This window comes from Coffea arabica, chromosome 10c (assembly GCF_036785885.1).
Source record: "Coffea arabica cultivar ET-39 chromosome 10c, Coffea Arabica ET-39 HiFi, whole genome shotgun sequence".
In the NCBI taxonomy this organism is placed as follows: domain Eukaryota; kingdom Viridiplantae; phylum Streptophyta; class Magnoliopsida; order Gentianales; family Rubiaceae; genus Coffea; species Coffea arabica.
In genome coordinates, this window is record NC_092329.1 from 12,674,884 (window position 1) to 12,691,934 (window position 17,051).

The following is a 17,051-nucleotide window of genomic DNA, read 5'->3' on the forward strand; positions in this document are numbered from 1 at the left end:
ATGATGACTTGTCTGGTATGTGGATTTGCTATTGTAGACTGTGGTTGAATGTGAGTAGCAATTGCAGGAAGGTTTGAACATACGAATCTTTTGATAGTATTATTTAAGAGGCATATTTACTTCATTTGAAATTTGGATCAAAGTTCATAAATCCAACCTTCAACACTTAATAGAATTTTGGATCATACCTATTTTATAATTTCTGTTAAGGTGGGAGATGGAGACGTGAAATGAGTGGCCTGTCAATTTCTTACAATTTTTTGACAGCATATGTGGTGTTAATAATCCATGAATATTCATTTTTTTGTTTTTGGGATGGAGCTTGTGGTCAAAATGGGTTGAACTTTTGCATTAGAGATGTAGCATTTTTTATGGGTGACAAAAAATTGTTGAAAAATTCCAAATATGTATCATAAATTAGTGCTTCAACCTTTTATCCTTGTACAATGAAAATATATTAGAAGAAAATGTTAGGTAGAAAATTTGACCAGACAACTCATTGGTTAAACCTTTCTCAATTAACACATAACATTTATTACATATAATAAAAATAAATAAGTTTTCTATGGTATAATCACATATTCCTTAATAATATTACATGAATTTAAAAAATTATGGATAAATCCATAAATAAAGCAAATGAAGAAAGAGTTAATTAAAAAATCAAAATATAATCTAATCTATTTTAGCTATAAAGCAAATTGATGTAATTTTTGTGATTTTTCCTAATTGTTAGAAACATACATTACAAATTGTCACAAATTCAAGTTAGTTACTTGTATAAATTAAGATCTTTTTGTCATTGCATCGGAATTTGTTTTTTCTTAAAACTAATATAAAGCATTTGCTTGAAAATGAGAAACAAGGAATAAGCACATAAATATATAAGTTGAAATGATACATGTCAACAATTGTGCAAATAGTGATCGAAGTAGGAGTAAGACACGATAGAGTTTATTTCATATGGTTGAGATTTTTTAATATTACCTGACTATAAACGAAGAGCAATTTTTTATAGCATTTCCATCTTCTAGGTTTTGTGGTTTTTGTTTTTCAATCACTTGAATAATAGTGCACCAATTGCAAATAAGACATTGCATTTTTGACAACTCAATTAAGTCTCTAGTTATTTTCTTCGTTTGAACAAAGCTAATAATAGTTATGTTAGGACTAAAGAAATAGTAAATTTGAAGTTTGGAGCAAAACTTAATTAACTAGATATTTGCATTTGAAGTCTAGAAATCGTGAAGGTAAAGGAAGAATAAATACTCACCTTAATTAGAATTAAAAGTCATATGTAGAAATTACGCACTTGAATTTTATCATGTCAATGGTTGGTTATTGGAGTGAAAGGAATGGAAGAAAAGAGGAGGCTGCAAAGAAACAAGTTCTGATAATGAAAGGAAACGTTTTAGAGGAACTGATTAGAAAAGAATAACATTCCATTTGATAAACCCATAACTTTCCTAATGATTTCTATTAATTATATATTAACATCTCTCTTGTTCATAAATATGCTATACACTTATGTTTTGTGAAATAGAAGGACATAGATTGATGAGGATATCAACAAAGAAAAAAAAAAGGAAAAAAGCGTAGAAGAAACAAAGACCAATGGAGAATTGAGACAATTTAGATCATTACAGCAGCACAAAGGTTGTTATGACTTGTACCCATGCTATAAAGACAACTACAATAACCACACATTTCAAAAATTTACAAAATAAAAGGCCATTTTTGGAAGTACAAGAAAACAAACTCTATCATAAATTATATTCTTTGCTATAATTACACTCTAAACAACCTCACAGTTCCAAAATGCCTTCACCCTTGCAATTAAAATTCAAAATCCCCTTTGACCTAAATTCATTCTTATATAATATAAGGAAGGATTCTAACTATCTACTTTTCTTTAGTAACATAATCTAAAAAATGGCTTGAAATTTAACATTTTTTCCATATTTAATCGAAAAGCACATGAAATAATTAACTCCCAAATGGAACACAAGCTTGCAGCCAGTTTGAAGGGGTTCTTGTGTACCTGGATTATGGAAGGCTTATTAGGTTGCAGTACAAATCAAAGTCCCATCAGCCTGATAAAGCTGCCAGTGAGGGTTTTGCCAAGCAACAGTTGCACACGGGACGGAATTTCTTGTGACGTGCAGGTGGACGAATCATGTCAGCTGCTTTGAAGCAGAAACGCGGGCATACATTTACACTTGCATGTTCCGGCTTTTATCCCAGTGGAATTGTTGAAGTTTCTATTCAAATCACACCAGCGGCGGAGTTAGAAAGAATTTTTAGTACAGGCAAAAGTAACACTACAATTTTTTACTTATTCTTTTTCTAATTTTTTAAGCAAAAAAAAAATATTAACCAACGAGTACAAATGGTGCATATATTCCATAAAAAAAAATAAAAAGACAAACTCAAATTATTAATGTAATAATAATTTTATTTCAAAAACAAACTAAACTATTTACAATTGCTCACGACGAGTTTTCATATTTTGATAACGGTTTACAATCTTCTCATTTTGAACTTCACGAAGTATATTTTTCTCAATGTAAGTAACTAAATAATCATTCATCCAAGTGTCTCCCATTCTATTTCGTAACTGATTCTTCAATATATTCATAGTTGAAAAACCCTTTCTATTGTAGCTGTAGCAACAGACAAAATCAAAACCAACTTTAAGAGCATACAAACCAATGGATACACAATATCTCTCTTAGTCTCCACCAACTTTTGAGCTAGATCACAGATTTTTCTTAAATCTAGAAATTCCTTAGCTGATTTCAAGTCATTAATATAAGTATCCAATTCAATGCCAAGTGCAAGAATATCCAACTTAGAAAACTGACAAGGATAATGTTCTGCAAAACGAATCAACTTTTTCTTATCAAATGCTGCAAAGGAATCACTTGAGTTCAAGCACGCCATGCAAAGAAGCAACTCCATATTGATTTCATTGAAACGATTGTTCAGTTCTTGGAGTTGTAAATCTATCACAGCACAAAATAGCTTGACTTGATAGTGGCGAAGGTTTGTAATTTGCTAAACTTTTCTTCCAGATCTCCCACTAGCAATGAATATTTCATCCATTTTCAGAATAATGATCTCATGTTTTTCACAAAACAAACAAACTTCATCAAATAAAAAATCCCATCCATGTTCCCTAGTAGCTTGTAATTGTTGCTTGGAAACTTTGATTAGACCCATAGCATTCACAATATCTTGATCCTTCCTTTGTAATGCTTCAGATAGTGTGTTCGTTATTCCCATGATTTTCTTCATCAAGTTTAAAATAAATGCAAATTCAAAAGATTGCAAAGAATTAAGAAGTGCATATGCTTGACCTCTTTGCTCCACAAGACCATCATTTTCAAGTATCAAAAGAACATCTATTACAAAATCATACATAAGAATCAACTTTAACAACGAGCCAAAATGTGAACCCCAACGTGTATCACAAACTCTTTGAAGGCTAGTTTCTTGATTTAAGCCCCAACTACTCACAAGTTACAACAGAAATTGCCTCCAAAATATAAGAATCTAGGTATGTTTACTGTTCCTTGCAAAATATGAAATGTTAAGGTCAAAAAAGCATTGATAGATTTAGGAGATGCAATAAATATCATGCCTCGTTCCATTTATAATTCTTTGAATCTTGGACCCTTAAAAGAAATGAGTGTTATTATGGAACTTGCTGGTAGGTCTAATGCATATCTTGATGGGTTGTTGGAGGACATTCTAGTTCAAGTTGATAAATTGATTTTTCCTGTAGATTTCTATATGTTAGATATGGATGATGTTTTTTCTGTTTCACCCCCAATTTTGTTGGGTAGGCCATTTTTAATGACATCTAAAATAAAAATTGATGTTTATTCAGGGACCTTGACAATGGAATTTGATGGTGAAATAATAAAATTCAATATCTGTGATGCCATGAAATGTTCTAGGGAGGCACATTTTGTTTTTGTTATAGATGCAATCGACCCTTTCATGTAGCAAAAGTTTGAATTAAATAGTAGATACACATTGAAGGCTGTAATCAATCGCAATTTGGATTCACAAGAAATGTCAAGAGCTGCAAAGAAATTTGATTTACACCCAGATTGATCACGTGGTATTGTCCAGCCAAAGAAGTTAAAGAAAGGCGCTACTGGGGAGGCAATCCAAGAGTTTTAATTTTTAGTCATTTTGTGTTTTTTATTTCATATTTTTTGTGTTAAAGTTATGTTTATTTCGTTTCTTCTTGACAAAAGGCTTTTTGTTGTAGGCTGTGGACGTGCTCATGAAGTTTTCGTTTTGATTGGGTGAAAATTCCTTGGGCAGAAGACTTTCTGTTATAAAACGTGCCCACATTTTGTGTCTAGTTTCAGATTTTAAATAAAACGTGCCCATGCCTTATGTCAAATGTAAATTGGTGCTTTTAAGGATTGATGGACAGAAGACTATTTCTTATGCAGCATGCCCACGCCTTACAACAAAACCTCTAATACTGCGATCCCAAGTTGAAATTCACTACATGCTTCGTCTGCATCGATGTTTAAAGGAACTTATTCCCTCCCGAATTTTTAGCTCAATAATCAGGGAAGTCCTCTTCTTCTTCTTTTTGCACTTAAGTTCATCCATTGAGGATAATGTCTGATTTAGGTGTGAGGGAGGGGATCTATCAAATGAAAATTAATGAACATTTGTCATGAAAATTTTTCAAATCTAGTTTGGACATTCTTTTGTGTTTTACAAACGAGGTCAAGATGCAAATATGAATAGTATAATGTTATTAGCCTGAGTATGTTATTTTCTTTCAATTGATTTGAATGATAGATGTGTTAGATTTGACATAATTTTAACCACTTTGTGAGCTTTTGAGCCTAATGAGCAATGCATTATAGTGTGCTCTATTTTCTTTTGTTGAGTGATATTACACATGGTTTGACATTCTAGAACTTGCTTTGTTATGCATGTTGAGACCACGCTTGAATTTGATGCATTAAAATGATGAGGGCAATTAGGTTTAACCCTTTTGACTTTCTAAATGCCTTCCCTAATTCTGTTTACCCTTAGTTAACCATGTTTGAGCCTTACCCTTTTCTTTGTTTAATAGTCAAATTTGTTACCTTAAACCTTTTCATTTGAACCATATATTGAATGAATACCTTAATATTCTTGCATGAGAATTTCAAGTGTGTTCCAAAAGTACGTTTATAGTTAGCAAGTGTGTTAGTTTTGTCTTGTGAAAAAGGGAAAAAAATAAAAAAATAAAAGAAATGAAAAAATACAAAAAAGAAAAAAAAAATTGGATAAAAAAGAAGAAAAAATTGAAAGAAAAAAGAAAAAGAATTTGTTATAAAGTGCACTTGTGTTGTTTTATGGTAGTTGGGCTAATGCCTAAATTGCGCTTGCACTTGCTAAATTTGGGAAAGTTATTGACATGCCTTGAAGCTAACTGTACACGTGAATGAAAAAGGAGTTTGGCTCCATGTAAAGTATTATTGGTATTTCCTTTGATATATTTACACCTCAAAATTTCCCTTTAATCCAACCCTTAATCGTAGCCCCATTACAATCCTTATAAAGACCCTTAGATTTTTGCATTAAATTCATTTTAAGTGGTGGAAATATGATATATTAGCAAGCTTATGGTAATGTCATATCATGGAGTCGATTTGAGTGCTAAATGTCCCTTAAACACTTGAGTGCAGAGTGTATACACTATTATCCGTGTGAGGGCTGTTGAATCTTGTGCATCCTGATTTTGATAAAATTGTTGAGAAGACATGATACTTGTGTTAGTATGCATTGTGCTATGAAATATTTGCCATCTTGATTGTGATTCTTGGGTAGTGAATGCTTGAGGGCAAGTATTGTCTAGGTGTGGGGGAATTTGTTAGATGGCTATTTGTGCACATAATTTGTAAATAATTTCCCCTTTATTTTGCTAAAATATGGTGTTAACTGATAGATTTTACTCATATTTGATTTTTGGTGTTGTTTCTAGGAATTTGTGCTGAAAAGAGAATAAAAGGTGTGTTAAATATGAAATTTTCAAAAGACTACATTCTATAAGATATGGGCATGCGATTTGACCAAATGAAAGACGGAACCCACGACCCACGGGATTGCACTTGTCGTGTCCTTGTTGCTACATTAGCCGCAAATTGGAAGTTCTGATCAATTGTGGAGTGATGCATTCCATTTGGAAAGTAATTAGGCTATTGAATTTTTATTACTTTATTAGTTTAAGTAGGAATAAGGCTAGAAAAGGAAGTCTTTTTCTTTTAGGAGACATTTTCCGTGGTCCATTGTGATTAAACTAGTCTCGTAGGAATATAAGAAAGGGGGAAGCCTTCGGCCAAGGGCTGTGATTCCTTTTCTTCTTTTTCTCTTCAAAAATAATAAACCCTAATTTAGTTTTGGCCACGAATTCACCATGAGGAGAGGCTAGTTTCTTTTCTAGTTGAAAGATAATTGAAATTTTGGTTCAGCAATACTGTGAGATCTAATTCGATTAATTTGTTTCATTTATTTATGAGTATTTATATATTCTCTGTTCATTCATGATTATGATTATTTTCTACAGTTAAATACTTGATCAATATTTAATTGTCGAAATAGTATATTGCCATCTAAAATATCAAATCCGTAATTGTTTGATGGTTTTAGTATCTGTGGCGCGTGATATAATTTGATTGTAGAAAAAACTTTCGAATTTATGTCACGGGAATATATAATCTAATTTAAATGAACCGAGCTTGTGTGTTTGTTGGTTCGAATTGGGAGCTTCTGTAATTATTAATGCTGGCAATAGGTTAAATCCTAAGAGCTTGTTTAGGGTTCCTTAATTGGCAAGAGAAATAGCCCCAGAGCTTGTTGTGGTTATCGAAACAGTAAGGAGAGATATGTTGTCAGAGCTAGTTGACAATCATAACCAATTTATTTATGAATAATTGATTTTACCTTTGCATCGATAATCAGTAATGAACCAAAGTGGAGATTAGACCTTTGACTAGAGTGTTGCCTTTTCTTGGTTTCGTTTTATTTAATTTTGTACTATTGCCTTCATTTTTATTCAAGTGAGTTATTTAGTTAATTTTCATAATCCCTTTTTTTATTTATTTTCTTTATAAAGAAATAAATTACCTAGTCCTTGTGGATATGACCCTACTCACCGCTATACTCGAATTCATATTATTAGAGTAGGATTTTTTTTTTGTTAATTTGACATGCCAACAAATTTTGGCGCCATTGTCAGGGACTGGTGCCTTATTGATTTACTTTCTTTGATTTTTTATTTTTATTTTATTTTTATTCTGTTGCTAGTTTATGCCTTGATCTTCTCGTATAGGTGAATTGCAATTCGATCCTGAGATAGAGAAGACAGCACGTAGACTGAAAAAGAAAACTAAGCAACAAGCAAGGCCGTTAGTTTCATCCCCTGGGTTAAAATTGGCATCTGATTTAGTTGAATTTTCTAGTGAATCCGAAGAGGAGATTGAAGTCATGACAAACAAGAGAACCTTGAGCTACACCAGATTTAAATCAGCAACCTTTTTGCATAATATATCCTTCTTTAGAAGTACCATTTGAATTGAAATCTGGATTAATTTATTTACTTCCTTCTTTTCGTGAACTTGCAGGTGAAGATCCTCACAAGCACCTCAAGGAATTTTATGTGGTATGCTCGACCATGAAGCCCCAAGGAGTCACTGAGGAGCAAATAAAATTAAGAGCCTTTCCATTTTCTTTAGCTGATAAAGCTAAGGACTAGCTCTATTATTTGCCCTCTGGATCAATTACCACATGGACCGACATGAAGCAGCAGTTTCCTGAGAAAATTTTCCCTACCTCCTGAGTTGCAAGTATTAGAAAAGATATATGTGGGATCAGACAGTTCAATGGAGAGACCTTGCACGAGTATTGGGAAAGATTCAAACAATTATGTGCAAGTTGCCCTCATCACCAAATTTCGGACCAACTTCTTATACTTCTATGAGGGACTATCGTCAACGGATAGGAAGATGATTGATGCTGCCAGTGGAGGAGCATTGGTGAATAAAACGCCCACAGAAGCAAAGGGACTGATCTCAAGTGTGGCTGCCAATGCGCAACAATTTGGTGACAAACAAGACTATATTCCCCGTAAAGTTAATGAGGTAAGTGCTCATTTAATTGAACAAAAATTAGATTCTCTAACTACTCTTGTAGAAAAGTTGGTTGTAGGACAAGTGCAGTAGATTAAAACATGTGGAATTTGTTCAACCTCGGATCATCCAATTGACAAGTGCCCTACACTTCAAGATGAGCCAAATGCTCATGTGAATGATGTTGGAGGCTTTCCAGGTCCTCCCTAAAGGGGTATAATCCTTATTCGAACATGTACACTCAAGGATGGAGAGATAACTCAAACTCTAATTATGTAGTAAGGCCACCAATTCCACATCAACAACCAGCTTCTACAACAGGTATACCTCTTGAAGAAATTGTTAAATCATTAGGAACTAACACACAACAATTTCAATAGGAGACAAGAATGAGCATTCAAAACTGGAGAATCAAATGAGTCAATTGGCATCTGTAGTGAGTCGATTGGAGTCTCAAGTTTTGGGAAAATTGTCTTCACAGACCATTGTCCATCCCAAGCAAAATGTGAGTGCAATTACTTTGAGAAGTGGCAAAGAATTGCAAAAGTATAAAAAAGGAGTATCTAAGCATGATCTTGAAGAGCAAGTTAAGGAAGAAACAATGAAATCTCCAACTCAATCCCTTCCAAGGAAAGAGCCCAGAGATGAACCCTTAGTAGTGGTGACATGTCCTCCTCCATTTTCCAGTCGATATGCAAAATCCAAGAAAGAGGAGCAAGAGCAAGAAGTTTTTGACATTTTTTGCAACGTTGAGGTAAATATTCCCCTTCTCGATGCCATTAAGCAAATTCCTCAATATGTAAAATTTCTTAGAGAATTGTGCACCACTAAGAAAAAGTTAAAGGGTTTTGAAAAGATTTATATGGGAGAAAATGTTTCAGCAATGCTACAACAGAAATTGCCTCCAAAATATAAGGGTCCGGGTATGTTTATTGTTCCTTGCAAAATAGGAAATGTTAAGGTCGAAAAGCATTGATAGATTTAGGAGCTGCAATAAATATCATGCCTCGTTCCATTAATAATTCTCTGAATCTTGGAGCCTTAAAAGAAACGAGTGTTATTATGCAACTTGCTAATAGGTCTAATGCATATCCTGACGGGGTGTTGGAGGATATTCTAGTTCAAGTTGATAAATTGATTTTTGCTGTAGATTTCTATGTGTTAGATATGGATGATGATTTTTCTGTTTCACCCCCAATTTTGTTAGGTAAGCCATTTTTAATGGCATCTAAAAAATTGATGTTTATTCAGGGACCTTGACAATGGAATTTGATGGTGTGAAATAATAAAATTCAATATCTATGATGCCATGAAATGTTCTAGGAAGGCACATTCTGTTTTGTTATAAATGTAATCAACCCTTTCATGCAGCAAAAGTTTGAATAAAATAGTAGAGACACTTTGAAGGTTGTAATCAATCGCAATTTGGATTCACGAGAAATGTCAAGAGTTGCAAAGAAATTTGAGCTACACCCAGATTGAGCACGTGGTGTTGTCTAGCCAAAAACATTAAAGAAAGACGCTACTTGAGAGGCAATCCAAGAGTTTTCATTTTTAGTCATTTTGTGTTTTTTATTTCATTTTTTTGTGTTAAAGTTAAGTTTATTTCGTTTCTTTTTGACAAAAGGCTTTTTGTTGTAGGTCGTGGACGTGGTCATGAAGTTTTCGCTTTGATTGGGTGAAAATTCCTTGGGCAGAAGACTTTCTGTTATAAAACATGCCCACGTTTTGTGTCTAGTTTCAGATTTTAAATAAAACATGCTCACGCTTTATGTCAAATGCAAATTGGTACTTTTAAGGATTGATGGACAAAAGACTATTTCTTATTTAGCGTGCCCACGCCTTACAACAAAACCTCTAATACTGCGATCCCAAGTTGAAATTCACTACATGCTTCGTCTACATCGATGTTTAAAGGAACTTATTCCCTTTGAATTTCTAGCTCAATAATCAGGGAAGTCCTTTTCTTCTTCTTTTTGCACTTAAGTTTCATCCATTGATGACAATGTTTGATTTAGGCGTGGGGGAAGGAATCTTTCAAATGAAAATTAACGAAAATTTGTCATGAAAATTTTTCAAATCTAGTTTGGAGATTCTTTTGTATTTTACAAAAGCGGTCAAGATGCAAATATGAATAGTGTAATGTTATTAGCATGAGTATGTTATTTTCTTTCAATTGATTTGAATGATAGAGTGCTAGATTTTGACATAATTTTAACCATTTTGTGAACTTTTGAGCCTAATGAGCAATGCATTATAGTGTGCTCTATTTTCTTTTGTTGACTGATTTCACAAATGATTTGACATTCCAGCACTTGCTTTGTTATGCATGTTGAGACCACGCTTAAATTTAATGCATTAAAATGATGACGGCAATTAGGTTTAACCCTTTTGACTTTCTAAATGCCTTCCCTAATTCTGTTTACCCTTAGTTAACCATGTTTGAGCCTTACCTTTTTCTTTGTTTAATAGTCAAATTTGTTACCTTAAACCTTTTCGTTTGACCCTTCTCATTTGAACCATATATTGAAGGAATACCTTAATATTCTTGCATGAGAATTTCAAGTGTGTTCCAAAAGTACGTTTATAGTCAGCAAGTGTGTTAGTTTTGTCTTGTGAAAAAGGGAAAAAAATAAAAAAAAAAAAAAAAAAGAAATGAAAAAATACAAAAAAGAAAAAATTGGATAAAAAAGAAGAAAAAAATTGAAAGAAAAAAGAAAAAAAATTTGTTATAAAGTGCACTTGTGTTGTTTTGTGGTAGTTGGGCTAATGCCTAAATTGCGCTTGCACTTGCTAAATTTGGGAAAGTTATTGACATGCCTTGAAGCTAGCTGTACACGTGAATGAAAAAGGAGTTTGACTTCATGGAAAGTATTATTGGTATTTCCTTTGATATATTTACACCTCAAAATTTCCCTTTAATCCAACCCTTAATCGTAGCCCCATTACAATCCTTATAAAGACCCTTAGATTTTTGCATTGAATTCATTTTAAGTGGTGGAAATATGATATATTATCAAGCTTATGGTAATGTCATTTCATGGAGTTGATTTGAGTGCTAAATGTCCCTTAAACACTTGAGTGCAAAGTGTATACACTATTATCCGTGTGAGGGCTGTTGAATCTTGTGCATCCTGACTTTGATAAAATTGTTGAGAAGACATGATACTTGTGTTAGTATGCATTGTGCTATGAAATATTTGCCATCTTGATTGTGATTCTTGGGTAGTGAATGCTTGAGGGCAAGCATTGTCTAGGTGTGGGGGAATTTGTTAGATGGCTAATTGTGCACATAATTTGTAAATAATTTCCCCTTTATTTTGCTAAAATATGGTGCTAATTGATAGATTTTACTCATATTTGATTTTTGGTGTTGTTTCTAGGAATTTGTGCTGAAAAGAGAATAAAAGGTGTGTTAAATATGAAATTTTTAGAAGACTACATTCTATAAGACATGGGCATGTGATTTGACCAAATGAAAGACGGAACCCACGACCCACGGGATTGCACTTGCCGTGTCCTTGTTGCTACATTAGCCGCAAATTGGAAGTTCTGATCAATTGTGGAGTGATGCATTCCATTTGGAAAGTAATTAGGCTATTGAATTTTTATTACTTTATTAGTTTAAGTAGGAATAAGACTAGAAAAGGAAGTCTTTTTCTTTTAGGAGATATTTTCCTTGGTCCATTGTGATTAAACTAGTCTCGTAGGAGTATAAGAAAGGGGGAAAGCCTTCGGTCAGGGGCTGTGATTCCTTTTCTTCTTTTTCTCTTCAAAAATAATAATCCCTAATTTAGTTTTGGCCACGAATCCACCATGAGGAGCGGCTAGTTTCTTTTCTAGTTGAAGGATAATTGAAACTTTGGTTCAGCAATACTGTGAGATCTAATTCGATTAATTTGTTTCATTTATTTATGAGTATTTATATATTCTCTATTCATTCATGATTATGATTATTTTCTACAGTTAAATACTTGATCAATATTTAATTGTCGAAATAGTATATTGCCATTTAAAATATCAAATCCGTAATTGTTTGATGGTTTTAGTAGCTGTGGCGTGTGATATAATTTGATTGTAGAAAAAACTTTCGAATTTATGTCACGGAAATATATAATCTAATTTAAATGAACCGAGCTTGTGTGTTTGTTGGTTCGAATTGGGAGCTTCTGTAATTATTAATGCTAGCAATAGGTTAAATCTTAAGAGCTTGTTTAGGGTTGCTTAATTGGCAAGAGAAATAGCCCCAGAGCTTGTTGTGGTTATCGAAACAGTAAGGAGAGGTATGTTGTCAGAGCTAGTTAACAACCATAACCAGTTTATTTATGAATAATTGATTTTACCTTTGCATCGATGATCAGTAATGAACCAAAGTGGAGATTAGACCTTTGACTAGAGTGTTGCCTTTTCTTGGTTTCGTTTTATTTAATTTTGTGCCACTATCTTCATTTTTATTCAAGTGAGTTATTTAGTTAATTTCTCATAATTTCCTTTTTTATTGATTGTCTTCACAAAGAAATAAATCACCCAGTCTCTGTGGATATGACCCTACTCACCGCTACACTCGAATTCATATTATTAGAGTACGAATTTTTATTTTTGCTGGTTTGACACGCCACTTTGACATTTACTCCAACTCAGATTGTGTGCGCTATTAGGACCACCAACATGAACATCAAATCTATCCTTTTTTTTTTTCCCAATTTGTGAATCCTTCCTTAATGAAACTATTACCGCCAGATTGTTCACCCACATCTGGTATATATAGATAACAACATAAGCAATAAGCGACATCTTTTTCAAAACTATATTCTAACCAATTTTTGTAATCATCAAACCAGTCCTGAACAAATCGACGCATCTTTTTTCCTATCTTTCTTTGTGGAAAAACATGCTCACGAGGTTGACATGGTCCCTTTTGTAAGTAATATCTCCGAATTTCATCTTGAAGGTTTGGATGATAATCCCCAATTTTTTTTCTCTAGGCTGGATCCGCAGGTAATTCATCTAAGTTAATCCCCAAGCAACTGTTTTTATTGTCATTTTTTGCAGTTTCATTATCCTTGGCTTCTTTTTATTATTAGATGACTTCTTTTTCCATTGGCTTCCTCTTGAAATATCTCTCCATAGCTAAAGAAATTAAAATCAATATATAAGTTACTAATCAAATTAAAATATTAAATAGACAATAAAATCTATCCAAGAACTATTTCACAAGTTAAAGTTATTTATTTATAGCTAAAGAAATTAAAAAAGATGAAATTGGGGAATGGCGCACTTTCCAATTAACACTATATTCTCTACCATGTCTCCGAAATTGTATATGTATTATAGGAATTTAAGAGGACGCAGTGGGGGCGTGCCATTAGTGCCCCCACCTTAAATCCGCCACTGTCGTAGAGAGAGGTAAAGAACGATTATATTCAGAAGCAGGTCTATCGGTCAGGAGCAGCAAGGATCTTAACTCCTCTCAGTCTTCAGACGAAGTTACCTGTCAAATCTGCTTTAAGCATGTCAATGCTTATGAGTCCTCGATGATGGATTGTGCCCATTGTTTTTGCAACATCTGTGAGTCTCTCGCTTGATAGCATTCTATCTTTTCATTTGACTTTTCTCATGATGCCAGATCCTGCATATGCGTGTTATCTAAATGAAGATTAAAAACTTCTAATCAATTTCTTGGTCCTTGGAACAATGTGTTAATATGAAATACAAATTTTGTGTTTTTCAGTTAATGTTTGGACTGGTGGCTGAAAATTGAACCTCCGAAACTGTACTCGTGTTCTGATATTCCAAATCATAACGGATGTTAGAACTTCAATTTATTTGAGATACATTGATGAATTAACAAATATGAGAAACTACAAGAAGGAGTTCCAGTCACACATCCTCAGAGCCGTTTATTCTGTGAAATTAAAAATGAGGTCAAACAAACTTGAGTTTTAAATTAATTTTTAAGCTTGGTGATTAGAAACTATTGGACAATACGGTTATTTGTTAAATGACTAGTTTGCTGATGATGTTCGTCATGTTGCACTTCTTAGGCACTATAAGAATAGAGTCAAGGTGCATGTTAATGCAAATCACGCATCTGATTTTAACTTTCTTTTTTTTTTTAAATCTCTTTCATCAAATGCTTAATTTTGTAACCAGACCATAAAAGCAGCAAATTTAAAGGGTTAAGTAGATTGAAGTTTATTTCAATAGCTGAATAGCTTGAGTTAGATGCTCCAGTGAATTGTTTAGTAGATGTGCCTATTAGGTGGTTCTTCTATGCTGAAGTTGCAGAATGTTAAGCATTTTCTGTTCTTTTCTTTTGTTAAGGTTGGACAAAGCATTTTATTATGAAGATACACGAGGGTGAGAGTAGACGGATTACATGCGGGGCTAACGGGTGCAAGGCAATATGTGACGAAGAAAATGTTAGAAATCTAGTTAATAGAAGAGATCCTCATATTGCAAAAAAGTTTTCTAAGATTCTTTTAGAATCATATGTTGAGGATAATGACAAAGTAAAATGGTGTCCTAGCGTTCCTCATTGTGGAAATGCAATTCGTGTTGAGTGTGATGAATATTGTGAGGTTGAATGTGCTTGTGGTGTACAGTTCTTTTTCAGCTGCTCATCTGAGGCTCACTCGCCTTGTTCATGTTTGATGTGGAACCTTTGGAAGAAAAAGCGCCAGGATGAATCAGGGACGGTTAATTCTACGAATACTAAGTATTGCCCTAAATGTCATAAACCAGTGGAGAAGAATGGAGGATGCAACCGAGTGCGCTGTTTGTGTGGACAACAATTTTGGTGAGTCTTCCTATTCTTTGTTGGTTTAAGATTCTGACTTGTCTTATACAGTTTGATTTGTCCAGTCACGGCATTATTCATTCTGCACGTTTTAGTACACTTGTACTTTTGCAATCTAATCATAACTAGCACAGTAAGGGCATGCAGCTGCTATCCACAAGTTCATTGGCAGTTTCAAATTTCCTGCATTACGTTTTGTTAACTAGTTAACTTTGCATGCTCCTTGCTGCTTCTTTCTCATCTGCTTTCTTAATTGATCCATGTTTATACAACTTTAGTCATCCATTACCAAAATTTATCAGCAAGGAACTCTAAAGCATGTCTTTGATTTTCATTTGTAGATAAGAGAACGGATTTTGCCTGCTTCCTAGTACTGCATGTCTTTTCTGCTATCTTGCCTGATATTTCAGTACATGAAGGACAACTTCTTTTTGTTTCTTTACTGCATGTTGTTAATATTTTGTCTTGGATATGTTTAGGCAAAACTTAAATGACGCGATTTACCTTTTTGTCCTTATTTTCACAGTTGGCTTTGTGGCGGAAAAACTAGCACAAGTATTGCAGATCATCATCCTTGTGGCCAATATAAAGATGATAGATTGGAGAAAGATGGGCTTGCGCAAAGGCAATCTTTGGGCTATTGTCACAATTATAATCAGTTCAAAGCCAACACAGACTCTTTGAAGCTTGAAGCAAAGTTGCAGAGCAGGTTAAATCCAAAAATTGAGATCTTGGAGGAAAATAACCATGAATTAAGAGATTTTAGCTGGGTGACAGTTGGATATAATAGACTTTTCAGATCAAGGAGGATTCCCTCCTATTCTTATCCTTTTGCATATTACATGTTTTGTGATAACCAATTCAAGAACGCAATGGAACAGAATGACAGAGAAATAAAGCAGAATCTTTTCAAGGACCAACAGCAGCAGCTTCAGTCTAAGGTTGAAGAACTTTCGGAACAGCTTTTTGCTGATTGGAAAGAAGGGGAAGTCCTCTATACAAGACAGCAGATTTTTTATCTCTCCGCTAATATTGATAGCCGCTGCGAGAAATTGTGAGCTTTACTAACTGGAATTGAACGTGAGCCAAGGAACATCTGAAAATGAGAAACTGGGCTAGTTTTATTTATAATAATGGGGTGAAAGGGCTGGGACTTTATTTAAATTCTTTTTTTTTATCTGAGGGTACTTATGGCTATTTGCAGGTATGATTTCATCGAGGAATTATTGCCTCCCGACCATATTATAGTTCCATATAGGTCTATGGGAGTGGAGAAAGCATCAGAATTTCATTAAAGGAACTCTGTAACAGCTGGTATGATTCTCATTTTCTGACTGACTAGTTCTGCTGTATTGTTGCTTTTGACCTCGTGCTTTCAACTAAGTGCTAAAAAGGTTTGTTTCTTTGCCACAGCTTAACTAGATGCAAGATACAAAGTTCTTGACTTGCAGCCTTTGGATTGGGTGATTTTTCGTCCATTGAGATGGTTCGGCGAGAAGTTCTTGGTGAATGCTTCGTAGTATTTCTATATGCTGCCGACACAATAGAGAGGAGACGATATATGAACATTCTACTTGGTTTTTGCTCGTAAGTAAAGTCACAAAGGTACTCATTGAAAGGAAGGAAAAGCATGGCCGTGTATGCCTTTTCGTTGCATATATGTCCTGACTTCGCCGCCTTGTCAATCTTGATTTCTAGAGTCCTTTCCTCGAATATTTCTGGCCTTATTTTCTGCCGATGTTTATTACTTTTCATGAGGTTTATAATCTGGATAAACAGTAAACCTTATATTTCTGTATATTTTTCCTCGGTCAAATACAAAAATTTTGATAAATGGTCGTTCTTAAGAGGGTTTAAGCTGGGGAGGGGAAGGTGAAGAGGTATTTAGCAGTAACTTTTCATTGTTCCAAGTTCTACCTCGAGGGTCTGTTTGATAATTCAACTGAATACTAAAAGTTAACTCATTCAAAATTTTTTGAATTCAGCATGTTTAATAATTAAAATGCTTAACTTAATATATTAAGCATTGTTTAATTTGTGTATGAAATTTTAGCAAGCAAAAATTTTTTATTGAATTTTTTTAATTGATCAAATATGTTACA

General features: G+C 33.8%; 1 protein-coding gene across 1 annotated transcript; it reads left to right on the forward strand.

The window, feature by feature from the left end:
- The first annotated feature begins 7,904 nt into the window (after positions 1-7,904).
- On the forward strand, positions 7,905-16,244 carry LOC113713914 (probable E3 ubiquitin-protein ligase ARI2). The gene is made up of 9 exons (XM_072068610.1): positions 7,905-8,162; positions 8,292-8,349; positions 8,531-9,073; positions 9,301-9,357; positions 13,102-13,148; positions 13,520-13,718; positions 14,475-14,949; positions 15,476-16,003; positions 16,154-16,244. The coding sequence occupies exons 1-9, from the start codon at positions 7,905-7,907 to the stop codon at positions 16,242-16,244; spliced, it is 2,256 nt and encodes a 751-aa protein (XP_071924711.1).
- The last annotated feature ends 807 nt before the right edge of the window (positions 16,245-17,051 follow it).

What these genes read in the sequence shown, in the direction of transcription:
- LOC113713914 (XM_072068610.1), top strand. Translation starts at nt 7,905, where the DNA reads ATGGAGAGACCTTGCACGAGTATTGGGAAAGATTCAAACAATTATGTG. An exon ending in TCCAAAATATAAGGGTCCGG is followed by an intron (nt 9,074 to 9,300) that starts GTATGTTTATTG and finishes TTTTTGCTGTAG; the next exon opens with ATTTCTATGTGTTAGATATG. An exon ending in GATAGCCGCTGCGAGAAATT is followed by an intron (nt 16,004 to 16,153) that starts GTGAGCTTTACT and finishes GGCTATTTGCAG; the next exon opens with GTATGATTTCATCGAGGAAT.